The sequence below is a fragment of the Leptopilina heterotoma genome, unplaced genomic scaffold (genome assembly GCF_015476425.1).
Source record: "Leptopilina heterotoma isolate Lh14 unplaced genomic scaffold, ASM1547642v1 Lhet_7, whole genome shotgun sequence".
Taxonomy (NCBI): Eukaryota; Metazoa; Arthropoda; class Insecta; order Hymenoptera; family Figitidae; genus Leptopilina; species Leptopilina heterotoma.
Window position 1 is genome coordinate 1,500,925 of NW_025111161.1, and position 27,257 is coordinate 1,528,181.

A 27,257-nucleotide genomic window follows, 5' to 3' on the forward strand; every position below is an offset into this window, starting at 1 on the left:
CCAATTATCAGTTTCTTCGAAAACGCTTACTTATAAGCACGTTTAGAAGTTAATAATATTTAAATCCTATAAGTTTTAATATTTATGATTAATTATCAACCAAACTTATTCTTACGATTACGATTACGAATCTTTCTCCTGCAGGTGGAAGAATCTGTCTTTCTTTGTTTTACACATACACCTGTCGGAAACATTGGTGGCGGGAACTTTATAAGAGAAGGTGCACTTTAATCCATGCTACATTAGATTACACAGAAGTCTGCATTGCCAACGACTGAAGATAAATTATCTTCCACCGATATTTCATAAATTCATAATATTCTGAATGATAGTAAGAAGAGAGACCGTCTCGTGGCTAGCCATTAATTTTTTTCATTCTTAAGCTTCTTAAGTATTTTAAATAAGTTATTTTAGTTGCTGTGGAAAATTTTCCAATTTCCAAAAATTCTTATTCTCAACTCGTTCTCAATGCAATTTCTTTTACTATATGAAAGAAACTTTTTTCTTAATGCAAAAGCATTGAGCTTTTGCTTTTGCAAGAAAAAAGTTTCTTATTTTTAGGTTAATTAAATTCCGTTTGGTTTTGCTTTCTTTTAAAAACTGATCTGGCGCCAAGTCTACATGCTTTTTGCAGAACATAAAAAATAAATTCCAAACATTTGAAGCATCGTCTTTAAAGAAATACGTCCGCCATATTGAGCTTTTAATATGGACGTTGCACGTATTGATTGAAAGAATGATAATCTTCTGCATTATTTTATTGAAAATGCACAAAGTATATTCACTGCATAGAATTGAATTTGGATAGGATTGTGGAATAGAGGTATACAATCAATGGGAATGAATTAGCCTTTGGTGGAAAAATGTTATGTGAAGCTGTATATATACCTGGGCACGATATGTTATTGGCCGGATCACGTAGGCTGGGGCTCCAACAGTTCCATCATACCCAAGCCTGCAATCTGCATAATTTCCCTTCGAGCTTCATCGTTTTGCGTTTACATTTTGCGGAACTCGACCAACGCTACCTTAGGCCTCAGGGCCTTTGAACCTACTTCGCTCCTCGGACATCATTACGCGGGCCTCAGTTTTGTGATTCATAACGTGATACACAACGAAAGAAAAGACGGAATTTAACTTACTTTGGAATTTGAGAATTTGGTATGAAAAAAAACTGTTGGTCGAAACCACTTTCCTAAACACACGAAAATTATCAACGGTTTACCAAATTATATACATTTCTGATGTACCAAAATCAGGATTGTTACGCTACTTTGCTTAAAACTTATTGTTACCCTGGGGTTTTCGCGGTCGCGGTCAGATTTCCAAAATTCAAAATGGCGGATCTAATATGGCTACATGGGGATTGTAACACCTCCTTGAAGTATGACGTAAGATATCAACAACCACCTGATCTTTCCATGACAACGTCATGATGAAAATAATATAAATGTGATTGACAAATTTTGAAAATGATTTCTCATAAGATTTCACGATAAAAAATTGATTAGCAAAACTTGAAATGTAATCATTAGAATGGACCGTAAAAATCAGGCACCCCATGGATTTTGAAAAGGGAATGAAAAGATCTTTTATTTAAGATAAATTTCATCCATAAAACTTATGAGTATAGAAATCAGACTGTGGGATCTCCTATCATATTAGGATAAGAGATTTTCGAAGTAATTCACATCCGCATCCCTAAAGTTTTAAAGAGGGTTCCAAAGGCAATGCGATTTTCCAACTGAAGCTCAATGTAAAAAATCTAATCTACTTGAACACCCTCCCTAAACGTTCGAATAAAACTCGACTTTTAAAAACTGTCGTCCTGGCCCTAAGGTGGTCAACATCACTTTTGAATTTTTTTACGATGTAATATTTATCAAAATATATTATGGTAACCATATTCTGGTTTTAATATAACGATAGTCGTCAATTACCCGAGTTATCATTGTTGACTTTACCGGTACCAAGCCGGTAAGAAAGCTGGTTTTATAGTGCCGATCTGATACTCTAAATCCACTGCTGATACAATGCCGCTCATCGATTTAACATTTCTTCATACAGATTAATTTATATCATACAGATTTTTTTTCAAAGGGAAACTTTTAGATCCAACATCTATTCAAAATATTCATTCAAAAATATTCGCAAGAAAAATAAGGGGAAAAAAATTTACTTCACACAAAAAACTATCATTTGGCAAAGAAAAGAAAGAAGATACGTGTATTAAAGAGTAGGATACACACTAAAACGAAAAAGAATATGCAAGAAAAAAAAAACAAGAGGAGGTGGAATGTGTGTTTGATATCAAACTGAATAGCTCCGTACAATTCATGAAATTCTTTCATGTCAGTGAAATAGGGTGGCTATGAGGTGGGAGATGAGTTGGAAAGGCCTCGTTCGCGGTATAAGACTCGTTTGCACTCACGTAGTCGTAGTGTATAGTCTCTTGGTAAAAGGGCCCGTTCCCCCACCCTCATTTTGATGGGTCAGACACTGGGGTAAACTAAACTCCTTGGACGCTGGGTCTCAGTGCTGACTTCAGCTTTGTCCAGATTACCTCGCATCCTCTAATCGTTTTATACTGCAACTCTTTTTTTTTTCTTCTTCTTTCATTTCGCGCCACACCGCGTCGTGCATCAATTTCACTCGTTTGCTGCTAGTACATAGCTTTTCATCTTTATTCTCAGCCATATAAAATAAAGCTTTTCTTCAATCATTCTCATCTACCCATCAATCCTTTTTTTTAACCACCTACTAAATGAACTAACTTCCTAAACATCTAAAACATCAAAATTTTCTTTTGTTCCATAAACTTATCATTAATTATTGTTCCCTACTCTTATCAGTTAATAATCTCATTTTTTTCAAAAATAAAAAATTTAGTTGAACGTACAGTTAAAAGTGATCTCAATGTGAAACTATGGTTTTTTTAAAAAATCGTTTATGTGTTTGTGAAACTGGATACAAATGTGTTTTGAAACGATTTAAAGTGATGCACTTTTGAGAATATATTTTCAATTGGTGAAGATATTACCAAGATATTTTTGGAAAAGTTTTTTTTTTTTTAATCGAAGAGATGATAAAATTGCCATAGTGAATTAAGAGGCAAGTGTTTATGAAAGGAATTTGATGCCGACGTTTCGATTCTCTGCAATGCGCTCCGTGTTGCTCTGATAGAAGAATTGTTAACTGTAAAGGAAGATGAAACATTTCTTTTAATAGTTAGTGTCTTAAGTGGGTATATTAAAAGTTGGCAATGAATAGTAAAGTGTACTAAAAAATCACTACTAATTACACAATACTCCTTTTGCAAATATTTACAATGGAGTTTTTAAGACCATTGCACTTGAGACTTCTCATTATTGTTCAAAGAAAATGGACATCCGAAGTCTGAATAAAACTTTATGTATATAAAGAAACGTGTTATTAGTTTGCATTTGCAACAATAGTCTTTTCTTGCACTTGCCATTAAGTCATTTTACTTCGAAAGAAAAAATCATATAAGTAAACACTTACTTAAAAATGTCAAATTGCAACAATACCAAAAAAAAATCATAAATTGAGGTATATTTGATACTTTCGGGAAAACTGAAATTTTTAATTCATCTACTTGTTTGCTTAACGCAAACAAGTAGATGAATTAAAAATTTCAGTTTGAAATCCGGTCCTAGACATGCAGCTATATACATAACAAATAGTCTTCTTATTGTAACATATATAAATGTCAGAGCACTCACTTCCCACATCAACATTGAGAATTTTCTGAAGACTTTCATTTATTAGTTCGAGAATGGAGGTTCGAACTGAAAAATTAAGAATTTGGAAGGAGTAAATATTTCATGAGACGAATTTCATCAAGAAATACTTGATGCTTTGTGGGACTTTTATTTGGAATGCAGAACTCATTTGGAAGATACCCAGAATTAAACCAATCTAGTTTTTAGTCTCCCAGGCCTAAATGGAATGAAACCTCTAATCGTAAATCGGATTCTTTTATATGTAAGAGAGAAAAGGACAGAAGATATTTTTATCCTTTTCTCTCTCATGCAAAATTTTACATGATTTGCGAGAGATTTTATTCGAGCTTTTATTTCTACTTTTGGCCGTAAGGTTCAATTATTTTTTCAACATTTATTAATATTCTGAAGATTTTTCCAAATATTTTTTGGTGAATTCTTGAAATTATGAAAAAGAGAAACTTAGAATGACAAAGAAATTGTAAATTAATGTTGGTATTTTAATATTTTGCGAAAATAAGTAGGACGTAATATTAAAATTTTCACTTTAACTTAATCCCTTCGGGTCATCGGGAAACCCAGAGATTGGATTTTGTTGAAATTTGTCACTCTGGGGTTTCTGGGGTCGCTGATTATGAATCTAAAGTCAGATTTTCAAATATTATCAAAATTCAAAATGGCAGATTCAATATGGCGGATATTTTTTTTAAATTTCTCCAATTTGCCTAAAACTTACAACTCGGGGGTTTTCGGGGTCGCTGCTTGCACGAATCTGTGGTCAGATTTTGAAAATTCAAAATAGCGAAATCGAAAACTCCGGAGTAACAACTTTCAAGCGAAATTGAGCAATTTAAAAAAAAAAATTCTGCCATATTGGATCCGCCATTTTGAATTTTGGAAATTTTGTAAATCTGACTTTAGTTTCGTAATCAGCGACTTAAAAAAACGGTAAGAAAAACCTCTGTAAAGTTTAAGTTGAAATTTTTGTCTTCATTTTATTACTTTGCTTCATCCTCATAAAACTTTTCATTTTATGAATATTCTATAAATTGCATTATTGCTAAACATTATTGTTATTCAACATAATATCACATATTAGCATTTTCTTAGAACTGAATCCTAAGATAATTTAAATCCAAAAGAGCACTTTGTAAAATATAATTTTAATCATATTTACAAAGGATCGAGCAGGAAAATAGCTACTTTTTTTCAACTGTAAATCTTGTACAGAGTTTCTTGTGGTCAATACCACAAGAATAAGTTCGTACATAAAACTAACATTTTTCTTTTTAAATCCATATATATATCTCTATAACAGAGGCCGACAAAACTTTGACGATTCGCAGAACCGCAAGAACCGTGTATACAATACTTTTCCAAAGGTTTTTGACGTTCTGAATTCGAATCTGACTTTAAAATTGCATCACTATTTTAGAGTATTGAGATATTCTGATCTAAAAGTGACAGAAACCGGTTTTTTTTTATAATTTTTGAAGTCATGTAACTTTAAGAGAAAATTTTGTTTCTAAAAGTTCGTAACGTACTATTTACCATCTTCAAAAGCATTTCTTGGTAAGTTTCAAGCGAATTTTAAAAATCTGACATCAGATTAGTAGTCAGCGACCCCAAAAACACTCGAGTAACAAGTTTTAAACGATTAAGTTGAGTTTTTAAAAATTCGACCGCCATATTGGTTCCGCCATTTTGAATTTTATAATTTTGACTTTGAATTCGTAATTTTTGCCCGAGAAACCTAAGATACTGGTATTTTACATTTTTTTGCTAATTAATTAAGTTTTTTGTCAATAATTAGGCGCCATCCATTAACTACGTTACAAATTTAGAGGGGGGATCCAAAAATCTACAAAATTGCATTGAACGCAATGATAGCAAGGGGGAGGGGGTCTAAAAAGTCTGAAAACTTGTTACACTAGTTTAAGGACTCCCTTACGGATTCAAAGTCAAAATTGCAAAATTCAAAATGGCGGAACCAATATGGCGGTCGATTTTTAAAAAGTCAACGAAATTGATAAAAACTTGTTACTCGGGGGTCATTGGGGTGGCTGATTACGAATTTGTGGTCAGATTTTTAAAATTTGCTTGAAACTCATCGACAAATGCTTTTAAAGATCGTAAGTCACTTAAATATTACGAGTTTCTAATTATTTTATTCTTTATTTTTGAAGTTTTACCCGACACTGTTCAGTTTACAAAAATTATCGAATTAACCATATTTAAAAACTTTAAGGAACAGAATCTCATCGAAGCTAAGTAAAGGTTTTTTGAAAAATTAAAAAGTTTTTTAAATGGGATCATAGTAATTTTAAAAACTAGAGTGCTTGAGCAATATATAATCTAAGGTCAGATTCGAGATTTAGCAAGTTAAAAACCTCCGAAAAAGTATACTGTCTGGTTCTTGGTTTTGAAATTCGTCAGAATTTTGTCGGCACGTGTAATTAAACGCTTCTAAGATATTTTATTTGTGTCAGCTAGTCTCTCCCCATAGATTCAATATACTACAAGTAAGTTTGATTTATCGATTATAAACTCTTGTCTTTTCTGCATTCTAGTTCAGGATTCCATTCCTGCTTCGAGTACTTTTTTTCTTAAAACAACTTAAGCAGATAAAACAATCCATCTCAATCCGTTTAGATCTTTAAAACGTTTAAAACTAAAATAATTGAAACTTAACCTATTTTTAAGATTGTTAACAAGAATAAGTCAACTTTAGTATAATGTTACCTGCAACTTTAATGTATATAATATTAACATTACTTCCCGAGTCAAAATTTAGGCCCCTTTTTCGATCCCCTCTTTTTAAGCCTTTTTTTGATCCTGAAAATGATGCCGAAAAATCCATATTCCGATTTTTAGAGGTTAAAAAACAGGCTTTAGACCCTTTAAACCCTTTTTGTGCCCAAAAAGCAATCGTACCAAGGGGGGAGGCGTAATAAGGAATAAAAAATTGATAATATAGTTTATGGACGGACCCATTTTACCTAGCATTACAGTGACATTACAGTAATATTACAAGCCACTTGGGAATATTTTGCCATTGGCGAACTATTATTAGATATAAATCGCTAGTGATCAGTCTTAACTGCACTGTTTCAGTAAGAGAAACTTCGACATACTTTTACGTACCATAGAAAATTTCTCTGAATTTTCTTGACACATTCATTGATAGCTTTATTTTTCTGAGCATTCAATAAACTATTTCTAAGATGTACTTATAATGCTCATAAGAGACATTACGGTAAGAGAGAACGCTCCTGCTGAAAGTATAAAAAGATAGAAACGCATATAGAAATTTTCTTTCCCTCTCAAGTGTATAGTTTATGTCCATTTAACCTTATCTCGTTCCATCAACAAATATGCATTCATTTCAAATATTAAATTAAAGTTTTATCCTTTTTGTCTACTAAGTTTTTAATAATTCCAGTTTCTAAAATTTTCCTTTAAGGAAATAAAATTTTATTCTCTTAAATATGATTGATCCTATAAATTTTAGATGCGGAGATTTTTGATGCTTTATATGAAGATCATTAGACCTATGGTTTAAAAGTTCCTTTTTAAATTAATTAAGAAATTAGTTTTTATTTCATATTTTGAATGCAACGATGTAATATCTATTTTTATAGAGAAAATATCCAATACAAGGAAGCAAACATACAAAACTTTTTGCTTCTTAGGTCCTTTTCTCGCATAAGCGCGTCACAAATAAATCTGAAGAAAGTCAATAAAAAAGTTTCTTATGATCATATTCTAAAACATAAACCGGATACAAAATTTATGCATTTATTATTATGACAAATATCCCAGTTAATAATTTTTGTTTAAATCCGTTAAAAGTGTCTTCAACTTATCGTATATTCATATAAAAAACGGGATCCACGTGCATTCGAATATTTGATGAGAGGATAATATATTTATAAACATGAGTATAAATCATAAATATGAGTATAAATTATAAATAGAGGAAAATTAGCTTTAAAGCATTATTAAAAATTGATAAATTTCGAAGGATTACAAAAACTTTCTTAATAACATGTAAGCAAAACAGTTAAATTTAAATAACCAAACATAAACGAATTGTAACAGATTTTTAATTTACGTGCGCATACATCTTAGGATTAACACTAACATACAATTAAAACTTGTAAACACTAAGTATATTCAAACGCGAGACGCATATAACCCAACTGCTTACATTATTCATAAAGACTACGACCCCAACACTGATTAAACACTTTCGAAACTTATTGTTCACATAAAGTGTGAATTTATCTTTTCTTACCTCTTTCTATCCACAAAAATTTTTATTAATATTTTTGAAATAATAAATCCATGGATGGAAATTAAAAAAAAATTTTTAAAGCAGATATATAAAAAATGCCAAAATGCCGAAATTGCGATACTTAGAGGTTAGAGCTGTACTTAGCCAGCAGTGAATCAAGATTTTCTTGTAATGCTGTAAGTATATATGGAATTTTTACTGGTTGTCAAACTGTTGCGCAATTCTAAAATTTTTAATAATTTTCTCGTTTACTATACTTTCCGACATAATTTTAATTGACCTGTAAGTTTATTTGTGATTTTGCACAAACAAAAATCAAGTATTTTCAGAAAGTAAGGCAGCAAAAAAAAAAAAACAAAAAAAACTACTCGTGTTTGGCCGTCCGTTTTGATCGATCGATTCGTTTACGGTTTTTATAAGTGGAAACAAAATCTTTAATCCTTTCGTGTCCCCGGGAAACTCAGCGATTGGATTTTGTTGAAACTTGTTACTCAGGGGTTTTTGGGGTCCCTGATTACGAATCTAAAGTCCGATTTTCAAAATTTTGAAAATTCAAAATGGCGGATCCAATATGGCGGACATTTTTTTTCAAAATTGCTCAAATTTACATAAAAGCTGTTACTCGGGGGTTTATGGGGTCGCTGATTACGAATCTGAAGTCAGAATTAAAAAATTGAAAATGATGACCTTGAAAACCCAAAATATATTCGAAAACAAAGAAGTTTTAAGTGAATTCGAGGAAATTTAAAAAAATTAAATTTCGCTATTTTCTTATAAATATTTTACCTATTGCTTATAATAATTATAATCGTACTATGTAATTTTTTAGTTTTTTTATAGATAATAGTAACGTTCATGATTTAAATAAGCTAAATTTATTGTTAATTGGTTCAATGTCAAATTTTTTAAATATGTACCGGAGGCATGAACGGTTTAAGTGAAAAGAAACCTAATCTTTTTTAATATCATTAATATTTTAACATCTTCGAACTATTATATTATTTGGCAGCAAAATTTGTTTTTTAGCCTAAGATAATTTTACCGTATAATTTTTAAGATATCGTCATCTAAAGTTTACTGTTCTAACTGCAATTTACGCCAGTTGCAAAATGAAATTCAATCCTCAAGAATCATAATATTTGAAATACTATAAAATTTACCGTTTAGTTGTAGAGTATTATTAATGTAAAAATTAAAGTACATCGTAAATTTTTTTTTACTCTGAAATGAGTGACACAGAAATACGTGGCAACATCGCAACTGTTGCATCTGTTATATTATATTATAAAAAAAATTCAAAAAAAATTTCAATTATTTAAAAGTATACCCTCAAAGTATTGAATTATTTAAAAATATCCTACGGATGTAATGTACCAAAGTGATATAATTATAGTTTTCGTGTTATTCCTTTCGCTGTTTAGTATTTCTTATATAAAAATTTCGCTTTATCGCGCATTTTTTCCCCAAATTGTGAAATACTTTTAAAAAATTTAATCCGTGTATTTTACCACTTTAAACAGAAAATATTTTTTACATTTATCGTTAAAAAATCAGAGGAAATAAAAGAAATTATATAAGACCTAAAAATATCTTTTGGAAAATATCCATTTGGTCGAACAAAAATAAAAAAGAAAAAAATTAAAAGAAAAAAAAAAAAAATCCGATTCCAGATATTTGTTTTGATGCAACTAGAATACTGCAGTTGTGTGTAAGTATATATAAAAGTAAGTAGTTATGAATAAACCGAGGGGTATCCCTTATGCGGAAAAGTACAGAAATAACTACTATAAGTACTTGCTGAATGTACTCGGAAATCCAGTCCTAATTTAGCTTTAAGTACATAAAAAAAACTATTGAAACTTTAGTGCGATATTCTTGTTATGAATTTCCAAATTATATTTATAATTTCTTCATGTTTTATATATGGGGCATTCCACGCCAAGTCGGACACCTTTTGACTTTTGCATCTCCGATTTTTTTCAAATATTTTTTTTCTTTTAGTGCTCGTTGAAATGAGCTACCATGATTTTTTTCAAATTTTTTCATTAAGCGGTTTAAGAGATACAGGTTTTTGAAAAATCACGTTTTTTACGTAAATTTTTTTCTGAAATGCTTATAACTCGGACAAAAATTGATCAATTTTGACGTTCGATATATGAAAATTTTTGTTTTTACACGTAGTTTTTGATAAAAATATTAAAAAAATTTTTTTTTAAATTTACCAAAAAAATTTTAAATTTTAAAAATAAAATTTAATTTTTAAGAATGTATGTATCGATCGATTTTTTTCAAAATTTTTTGTAAGAAACTGGTACTAAATTAAGAATTTTTAAGCCTAGTCTGATGATGGGCAAACGATGGGATCTATTTGTTTCTGATTTTTCAATTTTTATATTTATAGCTAAAAGTATGAAAAATGAATTACAAGACGTTCAGGATATTAATTACTTTATTGTAATTTTGAGAAAGCATATTCATATGTAGAAAAACATTTAATTTCGTGACCGTTTAAATATTTTAAAGGTTTGAGATGTAGCGGATGAACGCAGCGCGTAAAATAGAAAAAGGCCAACGCACAATGAAATCTTAAGACGTGAACTTATAACAAAACAATGAGATAGAAGAGGACAGGAGCTTTGTCTGTCCTTCTCTATCGCATTCTTACGATAATTCATTCATTTTTCATACTTTTAGCTATAAATATAAAAATTGAAAAATCAGAAACAAATAGATCCCATCGTTTGCCCATCATCAGACTATGCTTAAAAATTCTTAATTTAGTACCAGTTTCTCACAAAAAATTTTGAAAAAAATCGATCGATACATACATTCTTAAAAATTAAATTTTATTTTTAAAATTTAAAATTTTTTTGGTAAATTTAAAAAAAAAATTTTTTAATATTTTTATCAAAAACTACGTGTAAAAACAAAAATTTTCATATATCGAACGTCAAAATTGATCAATTTTTGTCCGAGTTATAAGCATTTCAGAAAAAAATTTACGTAAAAAACGTGATTTTTCAAAAACCTGTATCTCTTAAACCGCTTATTGAAAAAATTTGAAAAAAATCATGGTAGCTCATTTCAACGAGCACTAAAAGAAAAAAAATATTTGAAAAAAATCGGAGATGCAAAAGTCAAAAGGTGTCCGACTTGGCGTGGAATGCCCCATATATAAGTAACTTTTATAATTAAAGCTGTTTTTGAAAAAAAAACTATGTATAATATTTTAATTTCTGAAATAGAGTAAATAAATGAATGGCTTCTAAATGAAAACTCGTTATATCCGTGAGAAAGAATAGAAAAAGAATAGAAAATAAACTATCATCTCGTAACGTAAAATAATGAAGATATCCTTATTTTTTTCAACTTACTAATTAAATAATTACCAATTACTAAATCATACTAATTTAATAATTAAATTAATTTAAAAATACGTTCAAAAACGTTAAAATTGTCCAAAAAAAAGCGTTACGTATTTTTTGAACAATCCCTAAATAAACTACTAATTTTTTTCAATTTTATAAAAATTTGACTTGGTTTGATCACTTTCCACATAACTTACTGCGAGAAACTATCCTTAAATTAAAAAATACAATAACTAATTTTTTTATTCTAGGGAAGTTTCTTTTTCTTTATAATCAATAACTAGTAAATTTTTGTATAAATTACGAAGATGGAGTAAATACGATGTAAATACGAAAATAAAGTAAAGACAGGAAGAGAATGAAGTGAATGCAATTTTCTCTATTAACAAAAGTTCAAGTAGACGAGATTACTATCAATATACTTTTCAGCAGAGCAAAGTCTTAGAAATGTACAACTCGTAAATCAAATGGACGTTAAACGCTTTGCGAGAGATAAAATTTTTAATAAGAAAATTTCTAAAGTAGAATTTATTTTATTTTCAATTCAAATAATATTAGTCTTGAAAATTTATTTCTTCTTGGTTGTCTGAAATCGGTAAGTCATTTTCCAGTTTTTGATGCGCTGAATCATGCTTTCACGGTCTGTGTATAGAACTTGAAATCATTATTATAAAATACACATCTCAAGTAGTTATGTGCTTTTTTTCATCAGGATGTCGATCATTATAGTCGGCCCTAAAATCTTGAAATATTTCTTTTTTTCATCTCTGTATAGGGAATTTGGCATAAAAAGAAAAGGTATACAAATTTAGAACCAATTTTGGTATTAAATCGTAATTTGGTTCTATTTTAATACCGAAATCAGCTCTAAATTCTCTAAATTCGTAATCGAAATTGAAAAAATTTACTTATAAAGTACATAATTAATATTTATTGTTAATTTTCAAAAAATTTAATATAATTCTTCGCAAGAATTCAGTTATTTTCATTAATAATAACATTCTTCGGAAAAATTAAATTATTCTTTATAAATTGTAAAATTCTTCACAGGAATTGAATTATTTGCAAGACACTTTTAATAAAACTTTATTCTCAATGAAAGAATTCCATTATTTTCTAAAATTTAAATAAATCCATGGCATAGAAAAAATTCAATTATTTTTTTTAAATAGTAAAGTCTTTGCAAACATTCAATTATTTTCCATTATTTTATTTTTTTTTCTTCTCCTTTCCTTATTGTTATTTAAAATCTTTTTTACTGTAAAATTTTTTAATTTTCATAAAGTTTTATAAAGTTTAATAAATTTCGTGAAAAATGTTCAAATATTTTCTTTAAAATTAAGAAACAATTATAATTCCAAAATTCAATTATTTAAAAATTAAAAAATAATTAAATTAACTCTAAAAGTGATTTAAGGTCATGTTATTCAGTGGTCACGTGTTCCCATAGTAAAGTACATGGAGCACGTGACCACTGAATAACATGACCTTAATCTCAAAAATTGAATTATTTCTAAAATTATCTGTAAAATTTATTTTAAAAATTCAATTATTTTCAAAATTTTAAAGAAATTTCTTGTAAAATATTAAATTATTTTCGATAAAAATTAGAAAATGATACAATTTGTTTTTAAAAATTTAATTACGTCAATTTATTAATAACATTTTTGAAAAATTAAATTTCGTTATAGAATTTAAAAATTTTTTTTAAAGAATTCAAAAAATAATTTTTCAGAATTTTAAAAACAATTTTTTTTTAAAGAACTCAATCATATTAAAAAATTGTGATTAAACTCTTGTCAACATTTCAATTACTTTCATAAATAATAACATTCTTCGGAAGAATTCAATTATTTTCAATACAATTTTAATAAAATTTTACAAAAGGATTCAATTAAATTTTTTCTAGTTTTTAATAACATTTTTCGAAAGAATTCAATTATTTTCTAAACTTCTAATAAAATCTTGGAAACAATTCAATTATTTTTAAAAATTGTAAAATTCTTCGCAAGATTCAATGATTTTCATGACATTAATTTTAAAATTGAAAATATTTATTTTTATAAATAATAACATTCTTCGGAAAAATTCAATTATTTTTATAAATAGTACAATTCTTCACAGGAATTGAATTATTTTCAAGACAATTTTAATAAAACTTTTATGAAAGAATTCAATTATTTTCTAAATTTTAAATAAATCCATCATAATAATTCAATTATTTTTTTTAAATATTAAAGTAAAATAATAATTGCAAACATTCAATTATTTTCAATTATTTTATAATTTCTTTCTACTCGTTTCCTTCTGGTTATTTAAAATCTTTTTTTCTGCAAAATTTCTTAATTTTCATAATGTTTAATAAATTTCTTGAAAAATACTCAAATATCTTCTTTAAAATTTAAAAAATTTCAATTATTTCTAAAATAGTCTGTAAAATTTATTTTAAAAATTCAATTATTTTCAAAATTTTTAAGAAATTTCCTGTAAAATATTAAATTATATTCTATAAAAATTAAAAAAATGATACAATTTGTTTATAAAAATTGAATTATGTCAATTAATTAATAAAATTCTTGGAAAATTAAATTTTTTTCTAGAATTTAAAAACTAATTGTTCAGATTTTTAAATACACAAAAATATTCAAAAATTGTGATTAAATTCTTCACAAAATTTCAATTATTTTCATAAATAATAACGTTCTTGGGAAGAATTCAATTATTTTCAATACCTACAATTTTAATAAAATTTCACAAAAGGATTCAATTAACTTTTTTCTAAGTTTTAATAAAATTTTTCGAAAGAATTCAATTCTTTTCTAAACTTCGAATAAATTCTTGTAAACAATTCAATTCTTTTTAAAAATAGTAAAATTCTTCGCAAAATTAATAAAATTATTAAAGTTATTATAGCTCAAACGTGTGTTTTTTTTAAAATTCAACTCATTTTTGGGCTTAAAATAAAAATAAAACGATTATAGGTCTTAAAATCAATTTTCTAATATCGGAAATTTAATCAGAAAAAAATCAGAAATTTAGTCAATATTTGAACTAATGTAAATTATTTTAGTCAAAATCAGGCTTAAAATAAGACTTACTTTTTTACAGGAATTCTTTCCATTATTTTTTTTCATTACTAATAATTTTATTAGGAATTTATTTATTTTTATTGTAAACGGAACATGCACTTTCATAAATAATTAATTATAATAACTAATCATATATTTTTATTTATATTCGTATATTATATACGGTTTGATATTAATATTACGTATATGTTTAATGCAAGTATAATAAGGTACATCGTACTAAGCTAGGAAGTAGTAAGTAATAAGGACTTTAATCTCTATAGATGATTGTCAGCAAAGGCATTCCAAGTTTTTTTGTCGGAGTAATGAAATTAAAATAAGCAACAACTAGCAATCTTTGCTGTAAAACTTAAGAACATCGCTGACAAATATTTCGTTCGCTGCGATGAAATACAAGCAGTCGATTTGTTTTACATGCACACGTTTTATTTTTCACTGTAAAACCAAAGTCTTAAAGTACATACAGCTCAAATGTGTTTTTTTCTTTTTTGGGCTTAAAATAAAATTAAGACAATTTTAATTTTTAAGTCTTAAAATCAGTTTTCTATTCACAACTGCTTCGATTATTAATTAAATACTATATTTTCCAATATAGTTCCAGCTCCTTTTATTTGTTTCTGCCATCTCACTGTGGGTCATTTTCTCAAAAACCTGACCATAGTTAAAATTTAATTTAAAACTGACTGAAACTTGATACTCGGTAGTTTCTTGTTGATTTCGAACCCAATTAAACCGTTTCTGAATTATAAAATAATTTCTAATTTTTTTTTTTTTTTTTTTTTTTTTTTTTTTTAATTTTATTTTAATATTAGATCCAAGTAAAGAACTTTTTTCAATAATGTTAAACTCTTTACTTTTCTGACATTTGAAAAAACCGTCCTTGTTTACTTTGTCAGAAACATTTTATTTTTAATTTTAAATATACAAAAAATATTTATAGGTAAAATGAAAAATTTTAACAGTTTATTTATGACAAAAAAAGGCAATTAGGCGGCAATGTTTACTGATCGTGAACATGTCGAAATGTCGAAACCAAGTTTAATTGTTTTCGTGAAATCTTCCACTTTAGTCAGTAGGGTCGGCAAAGTAAAAAGATTGCGATGGCTTGTAATTGTCTCTAATGACAGACTTGTGTTCAGAAGGATTCTGGAACCGCCTGGAATCGTTGGAAATGCGGAATAGACTTTCAACCATCAACAAATGAACCATTGTGTCCTTTAAAATAACTAATACTAAATGTGCCCTTCATTTTTATTCGCCGATTGTTGGTTTTGCGTCAAATTTTATCACTTTTCATTTCCTTCCCTTTTTTCAAATCTGTTAAAGTTTTAATATAACTATTACATGGTAATTTCGCTTGGTTTTTTAAATTTTTGGTCAATTTCTATAATTTAAGTTACAATATAAGTCAAAAGACTTATATTGTAACTTAAATTATAGAAATTATTAGTTTGGCTATATTGTTTCCTAATTTTGATGCGGGTAAAGGAAGAAACGAGGCAAACTTGAGTATTTTTATACTTACCTTATTGTTCAAGTTTTACTCTCATATATACGAAAATGTATAATTTAGTTAATTGCTTTTACGTGAGATAAACGGTGCACCTTTATTCTGATAATAATTTCTCTATGAAATTAAATCGAATACTTCCCACAAGTCAGGGATATGATCAGTTGTGAGCTTGAGGCAAGATGTTATCGTTCACAAGTCTTCTTACCAACTGTTTCCTTGTGCCTTGTGCGAAGGTATGAAGTGCTCGATGAAGTGCCCAGTCTTCAAAGAATACAAGTTTTCAATAGATTTAAGCTGATTATACTTCCTCGCTTTTTTAAAATTCCAGACACTAATTTTCTATATGATAAATTCTACTTTATTCAATTAACAATAGTCGTAGGTTTTTTATAAAATAAGGACTGAAAATGACTTTGATTGTTGAAAATGTTGGATTGGGTCCCGGATTATGAAGATAATTTCCAAGGCACATTAGAGCGGTAATTGATTTACACATTGCATTTAAATAAATGTTTATTATCTCTTAGTTTAGCATTGGGAAGAGGCAATCATATTACTGCCGTGCGAAATAAAAATTCACTTATTTTTGTAAACTCAAAACAAGAGTTGTAAACATATTCTAAAGTCCAGAATATGTTAACAACTCTTGTTTTGAGTTTTTGAATTTTAAAAATAGGTACCTACGTATATGTGCTTTAAAAAGCAGAATAAATGGTAGCAGAAGAGAAAGTAAGAGGACTAACACCTTAGGCTTGTTTTATACCTACACGTTCGCACAGAGGATAGGAACGCAAAGTCGGTGACGTAGAATAAAAGATCGTCTTTAATAACAGCTTCAGGACATATAGAAGAGACGTTATCTTCCTGAGTGGCCGTCTTTAACTTCGAGATGCAGTGTGTATTAAAACGTTAATCTTTACTCCGCTACTAGTCATACATGCAGATGGAGACTAAAACTTTGCATTCCTTTAAATATTATTCAAATGTCCAATCACTTTTATTCGTCACTCAACAAATTGAGGACAAAAGTAATAAAAATTCAAAATCGAAACAGCAACAGAATTTTAATACCTTTTTGTACAAATCAACATTATTTTAATTTTATATACTTTTAAATGTTGATATCAAGAATAATCCTCTTACCATGACATCTTATCGTTTTTAAGGTCCGCTGAAGTCAAATCTGAAGCCTGAATATTAAAAAATTAATAAATTCAGACCCTTGAATTCTAATTACAGTTTTAGCAGTCGAGATAATAAATCGTTAATTTGTTGTAAAAGTGTCCGGACTAACGATGAATTATAATGCAAATTTAAATCGAAGACTCGAAATTAGGGCCTAAGGGGCTAAAACAAAAAAAAAAATGTTTCATTAGATTATGTATGTTCCAATAATATTGAGACCAGGGAAGATTTATAAGAAGAAACCGATGAGGATAATCTTTACAAAAAAAAAATTAATTATAATTTTAATTTGAAAACCGAGATAAATTAATGTTCTGTAATTCTTTATAGTGTATTGAAAAGTTGTAAAAAGATTATATAAATTGTTAGAAAAATGAAAACGAGATAAACGGGGAGAAAGAGATTAATGATCGGGAATACAACTGGTTAGCTGAAATACTTGGACGTTTTATGTGTACATATGTTCATAAGTATACGGTTCCGCGTTCTTTTAGAATCAGGTGCAGCCATACCATCCTAGGATCAATTTGTCGCACTCATTTATACTTTCCACTAATAATTTAACAGACGGAGTTAACCCAGTGGAAATAAATTACGTGACATATAACAGTTATATAACACTTGTATGAAAATGGCAGTTTAAGCGGGCAACTTGTCGGTGATAAATAATTGTTCTGATAGTGTAAAACAGTAATAGTTAGGTGACATTGCATGAGATAACATTTAACATCAATTAAAATATTTATAAAGGGTAGAATAATAAAATTTGGTCTGATAGTGATTTTGAAACTTTTAAAAATTTTCGCTGAGATTATACATATTTATTTTATTTTTATTACTTATTTTTTTTTTGCACAACGTGAATACAAGAGAAGTTTTGCATGATCCGACTGATAACATAATAACTAAAAAAGAAGTGTCTAATCGTACTGCTTTCGATTATGAAGTTCCTTTTCGGAACAACTGCCCACTGTAGACATGTATTTAAACCCTCTAAAAATTTTTTCTTGTGTCTGAGGAGGACAGCTGGGTTGTTAAAACGTAAAAGGAATTACTCTTCTTTTTGTTTTACTTCAGCTCGAAGTGATCGTTTACTTCACTGTTTTTTTATTTAAAAAAAATCAGTTGAAAAATTTAGTCGTTTATTAAGAATTCAAAAAAGCATATGAGTAGAATTTTTATTTGCAAATAAAAACATGCATTAATTCATGTTTTTTTAACAATTTTTAAAATATAAGTGATGTTTGGGTATGTAAGGACTAATTCACTATCGGTTCTAATTCTAATTCTAACTAATTCACTATCACCAAAACTTTTTTTTATGTCTACTGAGTTATAAACTTCAAAGCCTACCGAATCTGGGGAAACTATTTATTTTGCTTTCTAGTTTTTATTTTTAGTGCTAACATTTTCAGTCCTTAAAAAACAAAGCTTGGAAAATTTCACGTCCATGACTTTATTTAACCCCTACATAGCATTTTTATGGTCTTAATGAGATACACATAGGGTACAATAGTCTCCAAACTAACCGCGTAACCCAGTAAACAAACAGGAAGCCATAAAAGTTTCTCGAAGAAAGATTGATGCACTTTCTCCAAATAATCTAACTGTTTTAGACTCAAAACCTGTTCTCCTTAAAATATGGGAAACATTAAGACAGAATGAAATAATTTATCATATGTGATCCATGATTCAGCACCGATTGTGTAGATTATTCTCCTAACAGAACCAAATGATTTCGCATGGGATCAACAAGTGATTTGCAATAGAAATTGAAACAGGGAAAATAAGGGGAACTTAAGTTAAACTTAAGTTAAGTTGTAAGCGGAACTTTTAAAGAAACATGCCAACTATTTATTTAATTATCATGGTATTTTGGTCACTTTACTATTCTTTTTCCAAGTGAGATATTTTTACGGAATTATTCTACAAAAATTTCCGTAGAATTACTTTACACGCACTAAGAGCATTTTTCAACTTAGAGGGCACTGAAATAAATTTCCATTCAAAACCCACATATATGTTAAAAATGTTCTTACGCAGCTTTAAAAATATTCTAAAATTTTAATTGCATTTTTTTTAAATTGCATTTCACAAAAATCAGGTGTTTAAAAATTTGTAAGATCCAAAATCGATGCAATGACATAAACCGTCTCCTGCTTTTCAATCGAAAACAATTCTTAAATTTCTAATAGAAACAAAACCAAATTTCAAGAAATTTGAATTTAATACTCTTTAAAATAATATGATTTTATAAAATATTGAGATTTTATAAGATTCTATTATGCATCTCGCGGGAATCTGGAAAGATAAAAATTAGTTAGATCATGAGCAGCATTGCCAAGAGAAGAAACACGGCAGTCTTTGGGTCCAGAAGATGGTGGCAGGGTGGCTGTTGGACCACTCGAAGTCACCAGGAAGCTTATTTGAGAAAACTTTACTCACGAAAGTATGCCACATGCTTGCAAGGCCATTCGGATGAGGATAATAACGAATCCGTCAATTCACCTTGGAAATCAGCTATTTATGATTTGCCTACAAATGATGAACATTATTTGGATAGTTTTTTGAGAGGGAGAAGTGAAAACGGTAACGGTTGTCCTGCGTTGTCAACTCCAAAGGCTAGTCCTACTGAAAAATGTGTGGAGTTTCTTATAAGAAATGATGCCGTAAATCCGTGCCTCGATCGAAATTTTAACTTGGAAGAAAGTAAGGAACCTCTTCAAATCACAGAGCGCAATCTTGATAATCTTCTAAGAGCTGAATATGGTTCTAATTTGGCGTAAGTTCTCATTTCTTTTGTCAATAAAAACAATTTTTAAATATTGCCTTTATTTGTATATATATCTTTTACAGTATTTTTACTATTTGGTTCATATTCCAATTGAGGGACATGTAAAAGTTGGTACAATTCTATAAAGAAGGAATTATTATATTTTAAACTTAGTTAATCTTTAACATTGGTGCACTTAATTTTAAATTTATATATAAAGAAACGATCGTCATAAAAAAACAAATTTCTATTATCATATAAGTAAAATAGTTTATTAAATATTATGAATGACCGTGGTCACCATACTATTCCCTATAAGTTCATTTCTTTAAAAATTACCCTGCAAACTTGAGTTTATGACAATCACTCTTTTGGTTATAACTTCTTAATTGACAGAATGTTTTATGCTAAATGGGACATTAAAATTTTTCTTATCCTCTTTAAGGCAGTCTCCCCTGTAGCAAAATATGCGCACATATACCGTGTCCTGTGTCATGCTGCAGAATCTTCCACAATTTTTTTTAAAACAATGATATTAATTTTAACTAATTACTTAGGATGTCAAAGTCTCTGCTTCTGAGTAAAACTTGCATCGACTTTGATATCCGCTTAAGAGTAATAATAATTACAATTCAAAAATAAGTTTTAATTTAAAGTTGTCATAAATCTCAATCCTAATCAGTACGAATTTTGAAACTTAAATATTGATTTATTTAAACAATTCTAAGGTTTAGAGAGGTCAAAGTTTAAACTTTTCTATTTACAAGGTATAAATTTAAAAAATACATAATTTCTATAAAACTAAACGAAAAAGAGTTTATAAGATAAACGACATTTTAAATATTTTATTTTATCAAAAAGTTAAGTTTTAAAAAGTTAAGTTTTTTTTCCTAAAAAAAATGTGAAGGTCAAAAAGTGGGACAAGAAACCCCAAAAACCCCCATGTAATAAGTTTCAAGCTAAAATGAATTAAAAAACTTGGTTTGCCATAGTGGATCCATTTTGAATTTTAAAAATCTCAACTCGAATTTAAAATCAGCAAACCTAAAAATCTCTAAGAACATGTTTGGTTTAACAAAATTTCTTGCCATTGTTTCAAAAAACTTTTTTTTATTTTTAATTATCGTTTTTTAAGGTAAAATATTGAATTCTTTTAAAAATCGTTTATACCATTTAAAAGTGCGTAAAAATCGCTATAAAATCTATATAATATAAACATTTTTTCGTTTTATAGAAATTATGTATTTTTTAAATTTACCATATAAATAGAAAAGTTAAAACTTTGACCCTATTAACACTTTATTGTTTAAATAAGTCAATAAATTTTTAATTTTCAAATTTGTACTAATTAGGACTAAGATTCTTACCAACTTTAAACCTGATCAAAGGAAATCAAATTTTTTATCTGGGTCACTTCACATGGAATGCCTCATATGAGGCATTTTACGTGAAATGTCCCAAGTTAAAATTTCATCTTCTTGATAAAAAAAATTGAAACTCGGCGAATTTTTATTGTTCTATCAAGTAGAAATGTGACCTAAAAATATTTTTGACTTTTTCGAAAATTTGGAGAAGGTAGAGGGGGGCGGGGGTCAATTTTACCAATTTTGCTAAACACCGTCGACTTTTTCAATTTTTTCTGCACATACATACAATGAGAAAAATTCCGTCCAATATATTTCTGGAAGGTTTTTTCATGCTCTTTCCAATGGTGAATTTTATTTATTAAAAAATTTTAAAAATTGACCCTAATTTTTGATAATTAATATTTAATTTCATATTTTCACACAATAAATTGGTCAAAAAGTTTTTGTTTTATAATTTTAGCTTGACATCATAATGAATATTCTGATGAGGGTGATACACACGATCATCGAAACGTTAAACTTGTGTAAAGTTTATTTTCACTTTTGACTAGCTGAATCGCTCCCATCTTAATATAAGGGTTTTCTCCGATAATTGTTTAGAAACGTAGATGTATATATAATTAACATAAAATCAAAAAATAGTGATTGAGCAATCTATATGTCGGATACGGCATATATACTTTGATAGATATTTAAAGTAGACATTTCATGAATTCAAATTATGTTAATTAGGGAAATTAAGAAATAGCTGTTCAGACATTTGTCATAAATTTTTTATTTGGTTGTTTGTTATTGATGCTTGCCTACAATTTTGAGAAGTAGCTAACGCTTGTACTTGTAATAGACTGTTCTTTTTATTTATTCTTCTAAGCTTATTTATTCCTTTGGCCTTCTTTTGTTACGCTTCAATTAATTATTTCGTATTTTCTTGTCGACTCATATAATTTTCTATTTCTTCGATTAATTTTTTACGACTTTTCTTATCCTTTACTATTTTCAATCTTCTCTTCTTTACTGGAAGAAGAGGCATTTCACTGAAATCTCGAGAGAATTCGTTGGAACTTTGACCTACCCCGAATTGGTAACTAGCACTTATCGATATTATCTTCATAAAACTATAAGCCAAAATCAATGGTTATCATCGAATTATCTTGAGGTGAAAGTAGATCATCTGCAGGTAACTAACCTTGATCAAAAACATCACGAATACCATGGATAAGTTAACTTTTAAAATCAAGATGACCACTTGAAGGACTTTTAGCGCCTAACTTAGTCAGAACCACCTTAAAAAGCAGGTTTAGGCATAGGTACCTACAAAAAAGTATCATAAACTGTTTTGTACATTGGAAATAAAATATTTTATCTGTTTTAATAACTTTTGAAATCTAAAATTATAGAATTTAAATGGAAAATTTGGCATTTCTTCTTAAAAGAGAACCAAAGTTTTGAATATTTGGTATTTAATTTTGAGTTACCAATCATTTTTTGAAATGTGAAAAAAGAATTTTAAAACATTAAGAAAACAACAGGTAATACGGATTGTTCAAGACATTCTACAGACTATACAAGGTCCGTAAGATATCTTGAAATATCTGGCATTGTGTGGCAGGTGTTTCACTATATCCAACTCTCCCCTACTATAGCAAGTGTCGTTATTAATTAGAACACATGTCACAATTTGAATTAGTGAAAATGATTACCGGTAATTGCAAAAATTCCGCGAACTAATCCCCAAAAACTCCTCAAAATTTTCTATTTAAATAGAAGAAAATTTTGCTGAATTACTCAATTGATTAACTCGGTGCGGTTTCTACATTTGTCAGTAATCTTCTTTCGCAGGATATGTCGTCTACTGATTCAAATTAGTATTTTCAAAAATTTTTAAATTTAATTAATTTACAGAAGTTTTAATTATGTGTTTTCCCAGATCACTTCTCGTAAAATTCTTAACTTACAAATCCTTTACCGCATATCTGGTTATTATAGTGTTTTTGTACAAAAATATTCGAAGGTCTTATTTTTTTCACAGCGTCTAGACAATTAAGGAAAAAAAGGTGATATGGCTATCACCCTTTTATAAACTTTATATATAAATTTTTTTTAAATTTATCAACTGAAATTAAGAATAATGTGAGTGAAATTTAATTGGCAAGAAAGATATAAGCAATTATCGCTCACATTTATGACTACCACAATTTTATGACATCAACTTTAAATGTAGTTTACGTCCATCTTCGTTTACTTGTTCTCTATAAGACTCGTCATGTTTAAGGACAAAAATTTAAAACCGCTATTTAACATTTTATTCAGATGCATAAATTATTCTCAAATAAACAACTTTTATATCTTAAGAGATAACGTGGACCGTCTTTAAAAGAATCGCAAATATTTGGATTGGAAGTCATTTATTTTCGATTCATGGCAAAATTTTTCACTCACTCGATACAGCATGTTACTACATGTATACAGTTGGTTAGTTGTATAAGTTACATTGTAAAATTCATGTAGACTTGAGAAGGAGCTTAAAAGGTACACTTCATCAGTAGCTAATATTTTAATACATCAAGGGAGTACTTTTTACTTTTTTTTAGAACAGATTTGATAGAAAATAGATTTTTAAGTATTGTTATTATAGTGTTCAGGGTCCTAATTAATTTTGTTAAACAGTTTTGCTATTTGCATTAATCTGTTTTGTATAATCTCTAAAAAGATGTTTCTAATTAGATAGTAATTTCTACCGATGATGCAACACAATAAAATTTTTTTGTTAACTTAGTAAATTATTTTCAGGATTTTAACTTACATGCTGAATGGCATTTTTTGCAACATCGTATGATTAAAATGCATGCGATGGAATTTTTGGTACAGCAATACGTCATATGTGAAAGTTTCTAAAGACCTGATATTAAACTTAATGCATTTCCAAAAGCATTTTTTCAGTTAATTAAAAATAAGATCAATACAATAAAGTTTGATTATTGTAACAATGATGATCTCTTAAATTTCAGATTATTTTTAATATTTTATTAATTTTAAAATATATGATAAATTTAAAACAAAATTCGAGTAATAAAGAAATTAAAACATAAGTTCTAAATAATTGAACAAAAGACTTACCCACGTCGTTTTTTACAGAAAAGTTTGCAAGAGCTGCAAGTGTCCAAGAGAAGGTCACCATCAGGTAGCGTCTGGAGAATTGGAAGTACTGCCAAGTATAGGACTGGTTCCAGGTTCGCGAATGGCAATGGCAATGACATTTCAGAGCATTGGAGCTGTAGCCATCACTAACTCTCATCAGGAACCATTCAAAGTTCCAGTCCAACCTCCCCAAGATGCACCTCTTTTGCCAGATCCTCTTGTTCAGCATCATCATCATCAAAGACATTCTCAAAGTGATGATGACAGCGGTTGCGCTCTCGAGGAATATACCTGGGTACCTCCGGGTCTAAGACCCGATCAAGTGAGTAATAATTACTGGAATGCCATTACAAACTTCACCCCAATCTTCTAATTAATAGATATAGCTGACAAGGATATGTTTTATAACATTCAGACCAAAGACAATTTCCTATTACAATATTAATCATGCGCAAAATCATTTAAATTCAGATTTCACGAAAACCACAGCTCCTGCAGTTTTCGTCACTCCTTTGGACAAGAATCATCTGATAGGAGAAATACTTTTTCTCTGCTCGATTATCTACCAATAACTCTTTAATTTTCTAGGTTCATTTATTCTTCAGTGGACTACCTGAAGATAGAATTCCTTACGTTGGAAGTGCTGGCGAAAGAGAAAGAGTGAGGCAGTTGTTGCAGCAATTACCACCTCACGATAACGAAGCTAGATATTGCAGTGGTTTGAGTGAAGAAGAAAAACGAGAACTTAGAGTCTTTGCAGGACAAAGAAAACGAGAAGCTCTTGGACGTGGTCAAGCTGGCCAAGTGGAGCGAGCTCATGGAAGCGGATGCCGAGAATGCGGTAGGACCATTGCTTCCGGAGAAATGGTTGTCGCTGCGAATAGAGCAGGACCCACTGCTCTCTGGCATCCGGCTTGTTTTGTCTGCTGTGTTTGCAGACAACTTCTGGTTGATCTCATTTATTTCTGGAGAGACGGAAGACTGTATTGCGGCCGCCATCATGCAGAGACCCTTAAACCAAGATGTTGTGCTTGCGATGAAATTATTCTTGCCGATGAGTGCACTGAAGCTGAAGGCAGAGCCTGGCACATGAGGCACTTTGCTTGTCTAGAATGCGATCGACAAGTAAGTTGCTATGCTACTAATATAATCAATATAGTAATACCCCGAATTACGCTACCCCGTTTTACGCGAATTCGGAGATACGCGGTTTTTTTATGTTTTTTTATCTTGAGATTTTTGCGCCAGATTTGTGATCTTCTAATTAATAGTCGACAAGGATAAATTTGGTACCATTCAGACGAAAAATAATTTCATGTTACGATTTATTTTTCTAGCTTGGAGGGCAGAGATATGTGATGAGAGAAGGCAGACCCTACTGTCTGCATTGTTTCGATGCTTCTTTTGCTGAATATTGTGACAGTTGCGGTGAGCCAATTGGAGTCGATCAGGGACAAATGTCTCACGAGGGTCAGCACTGGCACGCGACGGAGAGTTGCTTTTGTTGCGCTACTTGTCGAACGTCACTTTTAGGAAGACCGTTTTTACCTCGACGTGGATCAATCTACTGTAGCATTGCCTGCAGCAAAGGAGAACCGCCAACACCAAGCGATTCATCTGCTGGACCTCCGCCTCCACCACCTCCTATCTACCTAAGGTAAGCTTAGAATTCACTCTCTAGTCATGATTCTCATTCCATTGTATCTTCCCCAAATTAGACGGTTTATAAATGCTTAATTCTTTTCAGGATACCTAGAAGGCAACCCCAACCTTCAAGTGAAGGATCCTCGAGTCCACCACCACCTCCAAACTCCAGGCATACTCTCGGTTCGCCTAGGAATTCTCCTCGGTTGATCCGAAAGCAACCTCGTCAGCGTGTTGCTGCTTCCTTAGCTACTACTCCGACTCATGGAACTACCACTGCCGAAATTCTGAATGAAGACCTTCCGAGTGGAAGTTCTAGATTCGGAGGACTTGACAGGGTGCTTCTTAACAGAAACCTTGAGAAGCTAGTTCAGGAACGAGTAACTCATTCCGAAGACATATCTAATGATACAGAAAGGTTAGTGACTATAAAATATAAATACTTCTGTTAGCATATTTTTGCAGTTTATATTTAATTTTTAGAATACATTTGTTTTCATTACTTATTTCCATCAATATATTTCAGACTGAGTCAAGAGGCAGATCGAGAACCTCTTCAATGTGCTCAAAGTTGTCCTCCATCTCATACGTCAAGTATGTCAGAACTTCCTCCACCGCCAATGTCTCTAACAACTTTAGCAATAACCGAATTATCAGGCGTAGCGTCAACAGCATCTGGGTCACCAAGTGCACAAACTACGAGCAGTACAACGAATAATGTTCTTAGTCCCGATGTATCAACGCCAACTTTACGCAGAGTTCGATTTCAGGGTGATGACAATACTGCAAGTCCAACGTCGCCCCTTTCGGCTGAAGAACGTATACAACAATTTTCACCTCTAAAGTCGAAATTGAATGCGTCTCGGTCAAAAAGTTTACCACCTGAAGAAGTTGATGGACCATCTTGGAGTAAGTTCGAAGAACTTTTTACTTATAGAATACGCGCACGATTTAAGTACTTGGTTCTATATGGTTATCTAAAAAGTTTCTTAATTAAAATTAACAAAAATATTTACTTATAGGTTTTTAATCACCTAGTATAAAATGCGATCTAGGCTAGGTGCAAAATTTTTATTGCTTCTAGAAAAAGCGATGTAGAATTCTAATTTTGAGAAAGGTTTATTATAAGGGTCGTCATCA

At 29.6% G+C, this 27,257-nt stretch overlaps 1 protein-coding gene across 7 annotated transcripts in view; it reads left to right on the forward strand.

Annotated features, from left to right (window-relative positions):
- Positions 1–27,257, forward strand: part of LOC122510533 (protein prickle-like) — a 45,524-nt gene that overhangs the window by 16,471 nt on the left and 1,796 nt on the right. For 3 of the 7 annotated variants that reach the window (XM_043625276.1, XM_043625275.1, XM_043625273.1), the window contains 5 exons: positions 24,471–24,795; positions 25,062–25,598; positions 25,811–26,130; positions 26,221–26,535; positions 26,644–27,026. In XM_043625276.1, coding sequence (XP_043481211.1) covers positions 24,574–24,795; positions 25,062–25,598; positions 25,811–26,130; positions 26,221–26,535; positions 26,644–27,026 — 1,777 coding nt within the window. In that variant the 5' untranslated portion in view covers positions 24,471–24,573. Of the gene's footprint in view, positions 1–2,230; positions 3,228–8,196; positions 8,217–19,515; positions 19,978–24,470; positions 24,796–25,061; positions 25,599–25,810; positions 26,131–26,220; positions 26,536–26,643; positions 27,027–27,257 lie in introns of those variants that run through there. The other 4 variants (XM_043625270.1, XM_043625271.1, XM_043625272.1 and 1 more) reach the window with 4 other exon arrangements.